The sequence below is a fragment of the Odontesthes bonariensis genome, chromosome 15 (assembly GCF_027942865.1).
Source record: "Odontesthes bonariensis isolate fOdoBon6 chromosome 15, fOdoBon6.hap1, whole genome shotgun sequence".
Classification (NCBI taxonomy): Eukaryota; Metazoa; Chordata; class Actinopteri; order Atheriniformes; family Atherinopsidae; genus Odontesthes; species Odontesthes bonariensis.
The window spans coordinates 4,128,034-4,146,229 of NC_134520.1; the positions used below are offsets into that span (position 1 = coordinate 4,128,034).

At 45.9% G+C, this 18,196-nt stretch overlaps 1 protein-coding gene across 3 annotated transcripts; it reads right to left on the bottom strand.

Moving 5' to 3' along the window:
* Window positions 1–229: 229 nt before the first annotated feature.
* On the bottom strand, window positions 230–17,586 carry cpeb2 (cytoplasmic polyadenylation element binding protein 2). 3 transcript variants are annotated; one of them, XM_075484738.1, is made up of 11 exons: window positions 16,455–17,586; window positions 14,829–15,098; window positions 11,531–11,621; window positions 9,545–9,595; window positions 8,683–8,706; window positions 5,233–5,406; window positions 5,014–5,103; window positions 4,694–4,812; window positions 4,489–4,603; window positions 4,154–4,335; window positions 230–3,912 (listed from the first exon to the last, which is right to left on the bottom strand). In XM_075484738.1, the coding sequence occupies exons 1-11, from the start codon at window positions 17,394–17,396 to the stop codon at window positions 3,685–3,687; spliced, it is 2,286 nt and encodes a 761-aa protein (XP_075340853.1). In that variant the 5' UTR covers window positions 17,397–17,586; the 3' UTR covers window positions 230–3,684. The 3 variants fall into 3 exon arrangements, with proteins under 3 accessions (XP_075340853.1, XP_075340852.1, XP_075340851.1); XM_075484737.1 differs by lacking the exon at window positions 9,545–9,595 and having other exon boundaries at window positions 16,455–17,485; XM_075484736.1 differs by lacking the exon at window positions 8,683–8,706 and having other exon boundaries at window positions 16,455–17,485.
* Between the last annotated feature and the right edge of the window lie 610 nt (window positions 17,587–18,196).

The window sequence follows — 18,196 nt, forward strand, 5'->3', positions numbered from 1 at the left end:
GCTAATGCAGAGAAAAAAGATCAACTAACCAAACCAATTGCAGAACCTCCTCGTTGGAGCTAATGAAAAAATACAGCCCAGAACTGTTGGGATTAAAATAGGAGGCATATTTGATTTGCTAAATCATCGTTTTCAGTTGTGTTTTTCTGGAAGCTGGGTTATATATGAAGCCATGAATATATGACAAGCTACAGCTAAATAAGGAAGAAGAGGAAATGCATATAGCCAATTTGTGTCCAAACAGAATGGGTCTTTATTCAGGAAGTGAAAGAAAAAGAAAGAAAGAAAGAAAAAATATTGTAATCAACACCCCATTTAAATACAAAACCAACAAAAATAAAAATAAACATGATATTAATTTTGCATATCAAAGAACCATTCAGTAATAATTACAATCCAAACACCTCATAAACCACTTTAGTGAATCTATACACGAACTCTGATTTAGAAATTAGTCACTTTAACGATAAAATTACAAATATTTAGCTTTAGAAATAATCAAACTCAAAATGATATCTTAGCAACTAGCATCTTAAATTATATATAGTGTGTTTTCACATAAAAATACAAAATAATACCAATGAGGTTTAAATATGAAAAAATTATTCCAAGAATTTTGCTACTATTAAACGAAATAAAAATGCGGGATAAAACAAGATGAAAGGAAATAGAAATATGCATGAAAAAGTCTCTCCTTTGTTAGCAAAACACTATCCAAAATAACTACAATCATTTACATCAGTACAAATCTGGATTTAAAAATACTTGCAATGAAAAAACGGGGTTTCTTTTTCTGACAGTAAAAAATGACACTGTGGATCAGAAATCTGCAAAATATGCAATGAAAAAAATAAATCTGCATTAAAAAGGTTTACACTGTAGTTCTTACTTTTATACAAACATTAGAAACAGTATTGCACATCACAACACAGATTCGAGGTTAGTCAGCCTTTCAAAATGTGTTATATTCAAGTTTCAGAGCATCTACGAGGACAGGCAGCCGAGGCCTCGATGCAACAGGGGAGAATCTCAAGTGTCTTCCCAGAATGAAATAAAACCTTCATGTTTCCTTCCTTCAAATGAAACGTGTCATGTGTATCAAAATAAGAATCGACTGTGTATCAAAAACTCTGATGATGTCACGAATGACATGATTCTTTGTCTTTGAACAGAACTTTTGGACATAATAGGGGGGAAATAAATTGGAATATTAGTCCTATTTAAATAGAAAAATACAATCAAAATCAAATAGTCTTTTTTTTTTGTCTACAAAAATAGTGAAATAAATATGATTTTTACAAAAACAAGGACACATACAGAACAAAGTAACAGTGTTTAACATAGAAAATAGAACCTCACAAAAAACAGCACGAGTCAAGTGTTACAGGTGACGATATCCAAACATCATGAGACGCCATGAGAACTAAAGCCACGAGGGAGGGAGAGGGGAGGCGAGGGGGGAGGAGAGTAGGGAGGGTATTTCAGCTTTTGCCTCTTATCGAGTCACAGCCTGCGATGCCGTTCTGACTCCCGGTCCTCGCAACAGCCAGATTACATTAGAATATATTAGAAAATATCGGATTCTTGCTCTATTCACACAAAACATAGATAACTTAAGACCACTGCTTCACGCTACAGCTTAAATACGTAATCATGAAAAAATAAAAATTTAATAAATCATCTATACAATTATAAATAGGTGGAGCACGTATCTGCACTGAAACCACTTGAAGGTCGCGAAAAAGAAGGAAAATAAGCGGGGGATATAGAAAAGTAGTGCATAATATATATTATCAAAAGCATATTGAAGGGCCAGTGATGAGCAAGTAGTCGACACAAACAAGTTAAATCAACCAAACCAGCTAGAGAAGAAGTTAAGCTTTGAGTTTCCATCCCGTTAAGGTTTTGTAACAGCACACACTTGACGCCTTAACACTGATACTGAGGAGCACACACGGGGGCATGGAACACTAAAACCACACGGCACCAGAGCAACGCACCTGTACAGTACCGAACGGACGGCCGGGCCGCCATCCTCACAGAGAGATTGTCCCTAAATAGTTCTGAAAGAGTCTTTCAAGAGTCGGGGTGGAACTCAAACAAAACGGCATATAAACAAAATAAGCAGTGTAATGACGTGCTCTAAGGAGGCTTATTACTGTGACCCAGTTCGCTCTTTCGAAACTGAAAGTCTTGAGTTTGCATCTGGTCTGCGATGCTTTAACAGATTAACCACTGGAGCCGTACAAAGATTCAGGGTAGGAAGGGTAAAGGCATGTTCACAGACTCTCCTCTATGTCATCTGTCAGCAACTAAACTAGAGCCTAGGTCTACACTAGCAACAGTCACACAGCACATGGACAACACAAACACAAACCACTGAACACCACTCTGCTTTTCAACACCTTTTTTTCAATTTTTTTTCACTTTTTCTTGTTTTTTGTTTTTTTTTGCCATGTAAGCCACCAGGTCACCAAACGATGGCATCCACTAAGTCTACAGGTGAACCAATATCACTTTTTGAATTTATAAGTATGTAAACAGATCAAACAACAGAGACACATCAATGCATGCAAGTTTACATATGTTATTTTCACTTATTGAGCTTCATCAGATTTTTTCCCTCTCAGGCTTCTGTAATTGATCGTGCTATAGAATCACTATAGAATTTTTCTCTCGCCTTTAAGTATGACTGCAGGGTTTTTCTTTATTTAATCTTTTTTTTTTGCCCCACATCTATCCTGCATGCTATTTGTGTAGCAAAGCCTATTGTGGTTACATGCACTCTAACTCTTTCTATGGCAACGGGGGCCATAAGTGGTTGAGTGCATACTGCATTTTATTTTACATGATTCAGGTTCATAAATGGCATGAAATATGCCAACATATCTATTCATATATATGTATATATAGCAGCAAAGCTTCTAAAGTAGCTTGTTAAGTATAAATGTTGTATACAGTTAGCAGAAACCAGATTTAGTATTTTGAGGTATCACTCTACAGGTCAGTATGAGCGCAAAAAATAACCTTATTTCTTTTCTTTTCCTCGAATAAAGTCTTTAAAAAAGAAGAAAGAGCCCATGGCGGCGTTAAAAAACAAGATTTTGTTTCGCGGCAGACAATGTGTCAATTTGCGCTTCCTATCATTTTTGCTACCTTTGGTTAATGACCTGCGGCAGGCGTCAACGTTAAAGAATCAAGGTTTTTCCCGGAAACAAGTGTGCACTGAACGCACGGTGTGGTTGCTAGCAGCAGACAAATAGACAGACAAGCTGCCCCCATGCAAAAAACATTCCCGTTTCTATTTTAAATCTCACATACAAAAATAATAATAATAATATTAATAATAATAATAATCATAATAATAATAATAATAAAAAAAGCTACAAAAATCAATTTCTTTTTAAATCTTCTCTTAGAAAAGATGAAAGTACCACAAAAGAGTTGTAGAGTTGTCAGAGCCTGAGATGTGAGGGGGGTTTTGGTGAAAAACTGAGGCTTGTGGTGTTTGGCTGCTACAAAAGATATATAGCTATATATAGTATATACTGTATAGTGTTACGCACTTGATTATACTGATAGCTTAAGAAAGCAGGAGAGGCAGAGTGATGCTCTTTTTCCTGTTAGCCAGCATTTCATTTCCCTTTCCTCTGGCTGTGTAATCGTGGATGTGGAGTCGCATCTCTAGTTCCAGCGGAAGTGAATCTGGCGGGGCCGGTCGGCGCCCTCTTTGACCAGGGGCTTGTGAAACTCTCGTCCCGCGCGGGAGTGGATGTTGGCCCAGCAGAACTCGCAGTAGTACTGAAGGCAGGTGACATTAGCGCAGAAAAAGGGAGCAAATTTGCCACCGCAGCGTGCACCCTGGCACTCATCACACAGCTGGTCGTCCAAGACGTAGGGCTTCACCTCCACCTGCAGACACGAATTCACGAGGAGAATGCATATAATTAGAATGCTGATGAAGGGATGAAACATAATGCAACAGTGACGGAGAAGGAAGCTAATCATTAAAGCTCTGAAGCAACAGAAGGAACACTTAGAGCACAGAGACATACAGAAATTGTGTGAATGAGTCAGCCCAATAATGATAGCTTTAGATACACATTATGAAAAGAAGAGATTGTGCAAACTGATAATGAAAGGGAGGTCGTACCCGCTTATCAATGTCGCCATGCTGCAGCTGGACGAATCTGGCGCTAATGGCAGCGATGTAACTCTGCTGATTGGAGAAGGCCACGCGTCCCGCCCCCTTGGGGTACTTGAGCTCCGGATCTGTGTCGATTCCTGCGTAGCACACTCCACCATAGAGGCGATCCATAATCATGGCCAGCTCAACTAATCATAGGGCGAAAAAGGGGGGAGATAAAAGGGAAAGAAGTGAAAGGAGATGAGGAAGTTCAATACCAGGATGTGAGGAGAAGCAGAGCAGAAGCTGTCCGTCTGAGGCTATCGGGCTATATGTCTGTCAAACAAAACGGGTGCACTGACTTGCTCTCAGGGGGCGAGGGACACCTCCCACAAAGATGGTCTTGCGAGGATCGAGGGGCTGAGATCCGTCCATCACAAAATCACTGTCACTGAGGTTCCAAGGTCTAATTTGTACCTGTAGACAAGGTCATGTTTAAAACTAGACAACTTCTTTCTTTTTGCTCACAGAAAATGTCATACCACTGCTTTCACATGGCGAACTCACGGGTTTGTCCTTGATAGTGGGGCTGGAGACACACAGGTAGAGCTTCCCGTCCTCCTCCATGCAGGCCTCAATCAGAGCCTGCACTGAGCTCTCCTCCTGGAACAGCAGGAATGCATATCCTAGAACAAACACAGACACACAGAGCCTCAATGTGTGCGTCGAACACACAGAAAACCTTTGGAGCTTTACAACTCTCCTTATTATTCAAGAGGACGTCTCTTTATTTGCACCGTAGCTTCACACCATCAAAGCTCAGTGGGAATGCAGCTGAGCTTAGTAAACTATAAATTGCTCGTCAATTGCACTGCTTTTGTCAGTACCTTTCGGTGGAAAATAGGATTTGCTCTCTGCTTTGTGTGGCCAGTCAACCACCAGGTGACCAAAGCGACGGAAGCTTGAGGTGATTTCATCTGAAGGAAAGTCAAAAAAAAAAGAAAAGGGAACAGATGAGTGATGAAAGAGAAAGACAGACGGTGGAACAGAAACACCAAAGGACAAACAGAACAACAGCATCACCACAAACTTTCCGTTGTCTTCACCTTCGTCTATGTCAGGAGGCAAACCTCCCACAAACACCTTACGAGAGAAACGCTCGATGCGTTCCCCGTTTTGGTGGGGGTAACAGTTAGGGGAGCCAAGAACTCCTGGGACACCTTGGTTGCTGTGGCCATCATCGAGGAGATTGTCATCAATAGGAAAGAGGGAGGAGCGGCCTGGTGGAGCAAAAAAGGCAGATAAGAAAACAGCAGTTGTCAAGCATTCTGTTAAGAGCAGAGCAGAGCCACGCAGAACCGCGCAGAGCAGAGCCACGCAGAGCCACGCAGAGCCACGCAGAGCCACGCAGAGCCACGCAGAGCCACGCAGAACCGCGCAGAGCAGAGCCACGCAGAGCCACGCAGAGCCACGCAGAGCCACGCAGAGCAGAGCCACGCAGAGCCACGCAGAACCGCGCAGAGCAGAGCCACGCAGAGCCCGCAGAGCCCGCAGAGCCCGCAGAGCCCGCAGAACCACGCAGAGCCCGCAGAGCCCGCAGAGCCCGCAGAGCCCGCAGAGCCCGCAGAGCAGAGCCACGCAAAGAGCCACGCAAAGAGCCACGCAGAGCCACGCAGAGCCACGCAGAGCCACGCAGAGCCCAGCCACGCAAAGAGCCACGCAGAGCCACACAGAGCCACGCAGAGCCACACAGAGCCCTGCAGAGCCCGCAGAGCCACACAGAGCAGAGCCACGCAAAAAGCCACGCAGAGCCTGCAGAGCCCGCAGAGCCACGCAGAGCAGAGCCACGCAAAGAGCCACGCAGAGCCTGCAGAGCCCGCAGAGCCCAGCCACGCAAAGAGCCACGCAGAGGCACACAGAGCCACACAGAGCCACGCAGAGCCCGCAGAGCCCGCAGAGCCCGCAGAGCCCGCAGAACCACGCAGAGCCTGCAGAGCCCGCAGAGCCCGCAGAGCAGAGCCACGCAAAGAGCCACGCAAAGAGCCACGCAGAGCCACGCAGAGCCACGCAGAGCCCAGCCACGCAAAGAGCCACGCAGAGCCACACAGAGCCACGCAGAGCCACACAGAGCCCTGCAGAGCCCGCAGAGCCACACAGAGCAGAGCCACGCAAAGAGCCACGCAGAGCCTGCAGAGCCCGCAGAGCCCGCAGAGCCACGCAGAGCAGAGCCACGCAAAGAGCCACGCAGAGCCTGCAGAGCCCGCAGAGCCCAGCCACGCAAAGAGCCACGCAGAGGCACACAGAGCCACGCAGAGCCTGCAGAGCCCGCAGAGCCCAGCCACGCAAAGAGCCACGCAGAGGCACACAGAGCCCGCAGAGCCCGCAGAGCCCGCAGAGCCCGCAGAGCCCAGCCACGCAGAGCCACGCAGAGCCACGCAGAGCCACGCAGAGCCACGCAGAGCCCGCAGAGTCCGCAGAGTCCGCAGAGCCACACAGAGCCCGCAGAGCCCCGCAGAGCCCCGCAGAGCCCCGCAGAGCCACGCAGAGCCACGCAGAGCCCCGCAGAGCCCCGCAGAGCCACGCAGAGCCACGCAGAGCCACGCAGAGCCCGCAGAGTCCGCAGAGTCCGCAGAGCCACACAGAGCCCGCAGAGCCCCGCAGAGCCCCGCAGAGCCCCGCAGAGCCCCGCAGAGCCACGCAGAGCCACGCAGAGCCCCGCAGAGCAGAGCCACGCAAAGAGCCCCGCAGAGCCCGCAGAGCCACGCAAAGAGCCCCGCAGAGCCCGCAGAGCCCGCAGAGCCCGCAGAGCCACGCAGAGCAGAGCCACGCAAAGAGCCCCGCAGAGCCCCGCAGAGCCCCGCAGAGCCCGCAGAGCCACACAGAGCCCGCAGAGCCCCGCAGAGCCCCGCAGAGCCACGCAAAGAGCCCCGCAGAGCCCGCAGAGCCCGCAGAGCCACGCAAAGAGCCCCGCAGAGCCCGCAGAGCCCGCAGAGCCACGCAGAGCCACAAAGGGTACAGATTTTTAAAAGTGATCACATAACCACCAATACCAATGAACTGTCCAAAATAAAGAAATAAAACGCTAACTGAAGAAATTATTGAAACCTAACTTTATCATTCCTATTTCAATGTCGCTGGTGCAAAAAGATTGTGTGACACTTTAGCTTAATTTTTATGTCAAACTGAGATGTTAACGGTCACTTCGATGCGGTTTTTTGTTTCACAGTGACTTTTGTGCCATGCTTAATAAATACGTTCACAGCAAGCCAGCACGTGTTAGACAGTGATGACAAAAGTGGTTGTGGAATCAGGCGGAATCAAACAGACTCTACAACGTCTTCTTGCTACATACCAAGCTAGCTAACTAAGTGGTTGTTATGAGCTTAGTAAAACGATGCTGGATTAGCAGCCACTTTTTCTGGGTGATTCACGGTTATTTATACATGATTTGTGAGCAGAATAAGGCACTTTCCTCTTTGACTGCTGTAGCTAAGATGAGCAAGCTAGCAATGCCGACACTAATAGAGGGAATGAACGAGATGTCATAAGACACGTGACTGTACCCGGGTTACTCCCACATTTGGACTGATTGAAAACCCAGAAAACATGTGAAATGGTGAAGAGCTATTGGTATCAATTGTTTCAACATATTCAGAAAGAAGTTGGTTTGTTTTTGTCTTTTTTTTAAACAAAGTAAATCAAGTTTTTTTAGAAACAAATTTTAGAGCAAGGTTAGATGTTAGCTGGTACTGAAAACCTGGAGAGGGAGAATAACAGCTCTTTTCTGCAAGTGGAACTTGTACGGAAAGTGACTTAACGTTTGCTTCAAATGTGTTCGAATTCAGTTTATTACCGATGTCTTGATGGACGGTTTGCCTCTAATCAGATTTCAACGAGCGGTGCAATTCCAGCTCATTATTTTTGCTGCCTCCCTCCCTTTTTGTCAGCACTTAAAAGCACAGCCTCCCGTCCATCTGTTAGCTACAGTACGTTATTCTGAAGGGTCTCAAAAGGTTGGAGCCTTGTTCGAGTTGCAATGGGCGATAGGACAGGTCATCAGTCCATGCAGAGCCAACAGACATGCACAGTCACAGTAAATGGGAACGATTGTGCCTTCTGAGACAGAAAGTTTCCTACAGTTGTGCACTTTCACACCAAAATACATGTACCATTACACCTCTGTACAGACAACCGTCATGAAGAATAAAGTCTTAACACATGGGGGATCTATAAGGAGGAGGCACAGCCATAGTGCCTTGGATTAACACGGCCAACCCTGAAACCTTTGCCATCATGCATGTCTGGATACTAAGACAATAAAGTCAAAGTACTTCTGGTGTATTTTCCCATCGCCAATCACAATTTAGAGAGTAGAATGTAAAACTTTACGTTGCAAGTTAATATGAACGTGATCCACAGTTCAAAAGTAGAGCGGCAGTGAGGTCTCACTCCAGACTCAAGGCTTCAGTTTGGCATTCATTTACAATAAGCAACAAAACATGCCACAAGAAAATGAAACAAAGGAGGAAAAACACATTGGAGAAAGCTGGATTTACCTCGACGTCTCCCATAGCTCCTGGCTGCGTGCAGAAAAGTACAAGAGTGCAAGTTTCAGCTGTGCAAACATTTCTCAGAGGGTATTTGTGACAAAAGAGTTGAATATGCATCTACCTCATGTCCTCTTTAACCAACCACTCAGCTGAGTTGGTGTACTTAAGCTAAATTGAATTCAATACTTCAAGGGTCTTAAATCTTGTTCCAACAAAACTTTGTAAGAACGAGGAGACAACTAACAGCTGCCCACGGTTCGTGTTCTTGTTGAGGACACAAACCATGTTTATGTTCCTATCACAAAGAAAAGAAGCAAACGCTTATAAAAGTGTTCTGATCTGTTGTAAAACCGGAGAGATAAACTGATTGAAGGCAAATAACATTACTCCAAAGTCCTGGATGTCCTCTGTCAGGGACAGCAGGTCTCATCACACACGGCAACACGCGTGTTCCTCTGAGACGTGAGCCAAAAACTAAAATAAAATGACAAAAATAATGATCTGATCGCAGTGTCTCAAGAGGAGCCAGCAAACGCCAGACAGGATAAGGAAAAAAAAAAGATGCCGATATAATGTGTCCCGCGTGAGGCAGATAAGGTCTCTGCAGGACAACAATAAGACTGACCGGCATTAAAAGTTTAATGCGAGGATGTAACCGAGTACTGCTTGAGGTGCATTCAAAGTCCTCATGACTTAGTGTAACAATGGCGCTAATCCTTTCATGAGAGTACTATTACAAAAGGAAAAAAAAAAAAAGAATAAGAGCAGCTCACATAGAGTGGTCTTGTTGTATGAAGTCACCTGAGTGTGCATACTGAGCTAAGAAGTGACAGAGGAAGCGTCATGAGACACTTATATAGATAATTACCATTGAGCATGAGAAGGCCGTCAGCCCCTGGGTTAGGGCATCCCACACGGCCTGACATGGGAAACACACACACACACATTTATGTTATACACAGATACAGACAGAAATACACAAGTATGCATGAAACAAAGAAGATGGACAGCATAGGACAAACACAACATGGGAATAGACGCACATAAAAACCCACCCAAACCGCCTGGCGTTGTGTCATAAATGTCTCATCGTGCCTTTATAGTGCACACTTCAGTTGGCACAAGTAGAAACAAAAGTTCTTTTTGTCCCTAAGATATCAGATTTCGCACCAACCTTCACCGCAGTTTTTCTATATTTATTTCAATCTAACATGAAACAGTTCTTCAGTTAACTGACTGCCTCCCCTTTCAGTTCTTTTTAAGCAAAGATGGCTGAGAGCAGGTGTGGTGCTGGCAGTTTTAAAAAATCGGCAATTAATGAAAAAAATATCTTTTTTATTTTCTGACATTTTATACAGTGAATGAAAGAGGGAAATAAGCCATAGCATTTTTACTTGTGTCCACAGTTGGGAGTTATTTTTCGGTTTCGAGGTTAAAAAATGTCTCCATCTCATACCCTGCTTATTTTTTTCCTTGGGGCAAACAAATTGTTGAAGTGTCACTTAATGATTAAAGTGTCAAAATTTTTAAACGTAATAAAATAGAATATATTCTCCTTTTAGCACCGCATATATCTAAACTGAAAAATACACAACCTTAAACACAAGCCTTTACCCTCACGGGGTGGGTCACCAGCCAGAAGCTGATGCCTCTCCAGGTTTGGGTATAATGTGTATTCCGTCTTTTTTTTTTTTTATCCAAACACTGGAAGGAACCAGAACCTGTAATGACTAGGTAGTGGTTTTAAAGATCAAATGGATCCACTGAGTGCTTTCAGAAATGTGGCGCAAACTGCAATTAAACAAAATGTTTTTGTAGCAGGATGCAGGGCTTCAGTGGCCAATACAAAACTGGGTATCCCTGACAAAAACACGTGTATGTAGTTTTATATCTTGAAGCTGTTAGCCAGAATGCTATCATGTGTTAACTATGCCAATGCTATAAATGGCCCTTGCGAACCCACTTTCCCTCTCATCTCCCCTCTTGGCTGTCGTACGCAGTGTGTGGAAGTGTGATCGCTTCTAAAATTAGTCCGGACCCCCCCCTCCCCCTGCTGTGCACATTAGGCCATGTCCTCTCCATCTGTTCAGCCAGGAAACACAAGAAACTCCCCCCGCAAAGGACAGCGCAGGTTGAATAATCGTAAAATACTAAGGAACGCTGGTGCTTGATGCGTGACACAGGAACAAACCAGTAACCACTGAAGTCGTGTCTGCTTGTACCAGTGCTGTTCTTTCTCTGTAATATTGTAAAGTGAGAGTGTATCTGGCTTGCGAGCCTGAAAATGAGCTACAAGCAGCCGTCGGTGGGTAGAGGAGAGTGTGAGTGGTGCAGTCATTTGACACTGCTCCTCTGATGTTCAGCAGCTGAGCACAGGGGGCCAGGACGGTGTCACACGACAGTACATTCTCTGCCTGCCACGGCATACTTCTGAGGTATAATTCCAAAGAAACTCAGGCTCATTCATCTCTCTTTAAGTTCAATAGTCTAAAGTTTGGTGTGATACACGTAGATGATCTAGCAGGGAGCAACTGTTAAGCAGTTATACGCTCACGGCAGAGAAAAACACCACGCTTCCTCTTGTGCCTGTTCTGCACTTCTTACCCAGATCTGTGTGCTGCCCAGGTTAAGCAGCAACAGGATCAGAGCTTTAAGGTCATGTAAACGTGCAGCTGGTGGCACAAGTATTAAGCTCTCAGCGGGGAGAAAATAAGCTTGTGTGTGGAAAAACAACTCAGCTCTGAGAGCACTTCCCTGCAAAGAGTCGCTCTGCACAACGTTGGGTCGCCTCCCCGAACACGATCACCTCCCCCTGACCTTGCAAACCCAGGCTGAAAGGGAAAGGACATCTTACCTTTCATCGGATCCTGCTCGGCTCGCATGATGTCGATCAGAGAGCTCTCCAGGGAGTGCATGTTCAGACTGTCGTACATTCGGGAGCGGTCCTGGAAAACACAGGTGCGAGGTTCTACATCAAGGCCCGATAAAAAACAAACGCTCATCACGATGCAGGGCGAAACCCTCACATTTCTAGCACACTTGTGTGCTTTTGCATATGATTAATAAAGCCTCTGAGTGTAAAGCTACTTGGTACCTCACATTCAGATTAACATTCTTTCCGTATTTATTTGGTTTAGAAGTCTGAAGGTAAGCTTGTAAAAGGGGCCTATGATAGATTCCATGTGATGTTTGAACAGGGAGACAGAGTGAGAGTGAAAACAGAGACCGGCACAGCTGAGATGAAGGTCTGTGTTCATCAGCGGGCCACCAAGATGGGTCTTTTTAGGTAGATTTCACATGAGCCAGATGGGTTAACACCGAAAGGAGAGCAATCAGTCACAAGATCTGACACGTTATTCTATTGGCTGGTGCCTGCGCTGCCTCTTATAAAGTTGAGCTTTTGTCGACTTTCCACTGTACATGACGCTAGCAAAGCAATGGACCCGCATTTCAATTTGACTACACATAATGTCTTCCCATTCAAAGTGAATGAGAAGCTGGAGTACTGAGGGCTGAAACACATATCTCTGAATCCTGCCTCAATGTAATATTATGGTCAATAATAATAATAATGATGATGATGATGATACACCAGAGCGACTAATCTACACTGAATATGGTGGCAAGTTGAAGGCCACCATGGGCCGCACTTCAACAGCACTTTTCTGGTCTTGTTGACCTTTTCCTTACAATCCACATTCACCCACATACACATATTCACACACAAAGTAACTCAGTGGAGCGAAGTGGGCTTCAGTGTCCTGCCCAAGAGCATCATATGGACTGGGGAAGGCAATGCTCTGATTGGCAGATGACCACTATTCCTCCTGAGCTAAAGCTGCCACACGGTGATGTCACTGCCGTGGTTGTGAATAGTTGGATTTCGCTTCAGTGTTGTTTTCACTTATTTTCAACGCAACACTGAAAGTGAATCAGAAAAAAGAAGAGCTGAGGTTGAATGATCTGGATTTCATCGTTGTTAAACCCTGTTAAAAGAATCACCGATTACCTACAGACAGCCTGCTAGATACTGGAAATGACTTATAGCATTTCTGTCTTTAGAGAGCTCAATGAAATTCCACCGGATGCATTTTGTTATTTACCTGTAATTAGTTTCTATCCATGAAGATTATTCTGCATTACCAATTCCGCATTAGGAGACAGCATTGTCGGATTTTTCATCGATACAATGGAACTAAATGGCATTTCAGTTGGGGTGCTCAGCAGCAACGTCTCCTTCCAGGAGATGAAAAAGCTTTAGGATCGAAGCTTTTTCATCATTCTTATAAGTGTTTCAAAGGACGTACGGTACTCATGTTTTTTCCCCGTCCAAACTGAAGAAACTGAAGCCAGCCATATCTTAAGACTGTCCTCAGACAGTCCACCAAGTGCGATTTTGGCCTAATCCCAATTGACTTTACCACTGCCACTTTTCTTTTGAGTGGTGATCATCTGGCCATCAAAATACCCTCGAAAACCACAGCTGTAAGATGAGATGAGCAATACTTGATCTGAAAAAGAAAAGGGGTATTGCATCCAAGAGTCTTTTGATTGGTTAAATCATATGACGGCAGCACTGACGCTGTCCTGATTCATGACATGAGTCAGTTCATGGCAGCTCAAAGTCTAAAAAGGTTTCATATTTTAGATGGTAATTATTGGCTGGATATTCTTTTTTTTTTCTCTTTAAAAAAAAAGAATGTTTCTAGATGATGTCACGGCTGTCTGTTGTTCAGAAACAGTGAACTATCTCACACCTTATACACAGGAGAGACTCTCTCCCCTCGTCCACCCCTGTGTGATGTTAAAAACGTGACACAGCAGAGACACAGTCTGTCACTGGCTGCCAAACATTAAACAGAAAGGAAGCAAGGAAAAGACTTGGAATCTGAAAAATTCTGGATCCAAGACTGTTTATGGAAATTAACAATCCATGGATTCAGGCCTGTTTCCTGGAATAGGAAGCAGCACAGATCCCACTAATAATTTGAGCTCATAGCAACAGTCACACAATTTAGTGACACAGTTTGAATGAGTCACAGCCACAGCGCCGTGATCCGAGAACCTGATTTACGTGAATTTAAGAAGTCATTACAACACAGTAATACACTGACTGAGTTAGAGGTTTTAGCAGTTTTTGCAAAGTATTCATTACGTGTTCGGGAAATTATGGGATCTGTCATCAACAGATATACTTTTCCCAACACAAACAATCGGTGAAGAGTATTCTATTTCAAATCAGTTGCACTCTGTGTCTGAATGTTTCACAGGAGAAATAAACAAGTAAATCTGAGCTCCAGAGCTAAAAGCTGTATTCCAAACGGTAAACTTTTGAGGAGGTGACACACAATCATTATAACAAATACACTCCAGGCTATGTGATAGGACACGTGTGCAGATATTGTCCGCAGTTGCCCTCTCTCAGTCCAAAAAAAAAAACCTCATGCTAATGGAAACACAGTCTTTAGTTGTAGCAAGCGTTGGCAGCTGGGCTGAGCGTACAGGAGGCAGGACATGAGACACCCGCTCGTTTGCTCCTATTTTTTTTCCAGGACAGTTACCTGCACTATTCACTCATGAGCATTTCTGTTCTCACATTTCAGCTCCTCTGGGTGATGTCCAGTGAAGTTCAGCACTGCGGCGCTTGAGTGAAAACAACTTCTGTGAGGAGTATTAGAAAATAACGCAGCCTCATGAATGCCGGTGAAGAATCCAGTTAGATTACACTAAACAAGCAAAATACTAGTATTTGTGACTTTTTAATATGTTATACACATTATTAGCAAGTGAATTACAGATTTGAATTTCTAACAATGCAATCCTTGCAGTTTTGTTTGTATGAAATGGCCACTAAAAGGCCTCACCTTTCTTTGATAGACATTGACAAACATGGAAAAAAAATGAATGAATTCCCCTCCTCTGAGCATGCTGGGTATTATCGTGAATTCTACCTATCAGAAACTTTTATTATGCCCTTTGGTCTAATCTGAAACTCATCTGATTGACCCCACCTCTGTCGCTGGTTCTTTTTTTACTGACTCTCGCGCCGTAAAACAAAACCTTTCTGTCACCCACGCACACACACCAAACAAATCATCACACAAAACCACCGACACCAGCCAACGCAGCCACGGCCCTTCCTCACCACGTACCTGCAGGGGCAACAAGGAGTTGCTGTTGCTGTCTGTGCGGAACATGTTCTCCTCTAACCAGGCCTTGGGCCCCAGCGTCCCTCCGGAGCGTGGGAACTTGGGCGGGGCGATGACGTTGCTGGAGAAGGGCTTCTTCAGGGGCGAGACGTGACTGACCGAGCCGGGTACACCCATGCCGCTCCCTCTGCGGTGGTCCCTGCCCCAAGACATCCCACCGGAGCCCCAGCCGTTCCCCTGGTGACTGCCCCACGGAGACGGCTTCACCATGGGCTGCATGCGCAACAAAGGGAAGGACACAGAAAGGGTTAGAAATGCCACAAACGGATATATAAATGGAGATTATTTCCATTTCATCCTATCCTATAATTCCCCCCTCCACCACCACCACCACCCCCCGCCCCAATCAGTCACTGCCTAACTTGATCTGCTCCTGTAACGGGTGGGTAGATAAGAAGATTTACGGCTTTAAGACTAATACTAAGCATCCCATGCCCTGCGACACCACCAATGTAACTTACACACTCTCCCTCCACCTGGACCTTGTGTCCCCTTCTTAAGCGTCATACATTCAATTTCGTCATGCCTAATCTGATGTGGAAATCACACACAGACAACTCTCTTCAGTCTAGTCTACGTTTGAAAACTAGCAGTTGTACAAAGGACCTACTGCAAAAAATCTTGCATTTTCTTTTCTGTTTTTTCTTGTTTCAATCTACTTTTGATCACATGGTCATGAAGACAATCACGCAACTGTGTTCGATGGTTTCATGCAAATATATTCATACTGGAGTCAAAGCGAGGGGGTTAAAGGTTGGTGAGACGACAAGACTGCAGATGCACTACAGGCACACCCAGCCACACACAAGATCCCTTGCACACACCCAGTGTGCAAATCACATGAGAAACCTGAAGCTGAAGGCTACCAGCTCATCTGCTGCATAGCCGGAACAATCATCTAAGCTTCTGCTGTTGCGGTCTCTCCTCAGGGTCTCTCAACTGTCTGCAGTAACACCAGCCATCATACTGGGTGCTTTCATTTCACCCAAATAAGCACCCATTTAGGACACAGAACCCTTCGAGCCTTTGTATTCCCACCGAGTGAACCACAAGACAGGGATGGTCCGGTGCCATGTGACTGCATCCCACTGCCAGCTTCCAGGAGAGAACAACAGCTAGATTCAACGATGCTCCCTTGTTCCCCTGTTCAGCCCTCCCTCCCCTCCCTCCTTTTGCCTCAAGAGTAGTGACTTGAGCCCTTGCATAATGCATCATGCTTTTTTTTCTTTTTTTTTTAATGATTATGAAAAGAACTGTTTATCCTTCAAAGACGTGGCTGCAGATTGTGCATGCATGCACCCAATCACACACGCACATATTCAGGCTTTAGCTCTACAACGTCACAGGGTGCTTTTCAATCTAAAGACATCCAAGTCCTGGTCTTCACATAAACGTATAGAGCCCTAACGTTTTGATTCAAATAGGCAGCAAAGAATGGAGTTGTGGTGGGGTCTGATATCCATTTATAAACACTGAATGAACAAACTAGCTACCGTGTAGTAATCATGATGGTAGATTAGCCCTCACAATGTGTCACCTTCATATGATTCATGCCCTCCAGCAGCTCACCTGGTGTTGGTTGTAATTGTTCCTCTGCTGCAGGAAGGCGCCCTGCTGGGGGTGCATCTGGGGACTGACCGGGGACCTGCGACTCTGCGGCTGCTGAGGGACATTTATCTGAGGCGAGAAAGGACCGCTGAAGCCCTGCACATTAATCCCGGCGCACGGATTAGCTGACACCGGCGAAAAACTCTGGAAGAAGGCCGGGTTGATGGAGGAAGGGACACCTGGATAGAAGCTGTTCTCAGAGTCCGTGCTGGGCATCTGGTTGATGGCGTTCGCGTGGATGGGATTGATAGAGTTGGGCACTGGTGGGGGTGAGGAGCTGGTCTGGACGGACCAAGGGGTGCCGAACCCGGGGAGCGAAGGTGAGGACGAGCCCCCGCTGGCGCTCTGCATCTCCTGGCTGGGGAGGTTCGGGAAAGCGGCGCCGAGACCTCCGGACAACATGTTGCCGGTGCTGCTGCTGCCATTGCCGTTATTTAAATGGTGGGTGATGGGGGAGTCCATTTGGATCTTGTTTATGTTTACGGAAGAGGGCGATGGCGATGCAGCATCGGCTTCAGCCTCTTCCACAGGAGAGCCGCAGGGGTCAGCCACGCTACGATTGGGTTTGGAGAAGGGCTGCCTCTGCGGCAGGTGACTGAAATGTCCCTGGGGTGGGGGCAACTCTGCTGGGATAAACCCAGTGTGCTGACTTAACTGCTGATGTATTTTTCGGCTGTGCTGAAGGTCACGGAGGGACTGCGTCGGGCAGAAAGGCTCTCGATCAAAAGCAGGGAAAGCTATCTTCTGGTTTAGGTGGCTGTAATCCGACGTGAACGAGCTCAGCTGGTTGTCGGTTTGGTTCGGTTGCCTTGCAGAATGTCTGACCGTGTCGATGCCGCGGTCCTCTTCTTCGGTTGACGGGGGTAACTGCGTGGTTGTCACCCCCACAGGCTCATCCTGCATGTTGTGCTGATGCGCAGCAGCTGACAGGAAAACCGGGGACGCGGCGACGCTTCTGAAGGGCGAACCGGGGAATGCACTGCTCGCAGAAAAACCGGCCGGACGAGGCGCAGTATCCCTACGCCTACTACAAATACAAAACACTGCGTTTGAATGAAGCAAATATGCTCTTGAAAATATAATTAACCGTCGTTTCTATGAGGTATTTTCAGCAGAAGAATGTCTGTTGGTAGGCTGTAGGCTAAAGCAATAGCGAGGAGGGGGTCCGGCCTATGCAAATATTCGCCTCGTTTTTGTTGTAAAATCTCTTTTACTCGGTGATATTATCTTCTACCTAAAGACCGAGCTTTTTCGGCCTTGTACGCTAACCTAGCCTGTGCGGCCCATTCCTGTCTGACCGTGCTACCCCCTCCTCTGGTAACCGGTTGTGCTGCTGCGGCAGAGGATTAAAGGTCCCCGATTGAAACGACGTCACGGCCGCATCACGCCTCTGTGCGCCCGCCTCGAGCCTCGAGCCCGAGCCGCAAAGAGGACCGCATTGTTTACGTCACTTTTTCATTATTCATAAAGTGCAGTAGGCCTACACCCTCACTACGCTCCCAAAAGTAGCCCACGTTAGGGTGAGTCGCATTGTGGGCCTGTTACAGCCACAGTTTTCTTTAGTTAATACTGTAATGAGCCTGTTGTAGCGTCACACGCAGCTAACTGCGCTGTTCAGTAGGATGAAAGTTCATAGTGCACGACAGCTTTGTTATATATTTAGAACTGAATGCCCCTATAATCCATGTAAACCCACAAGTTCA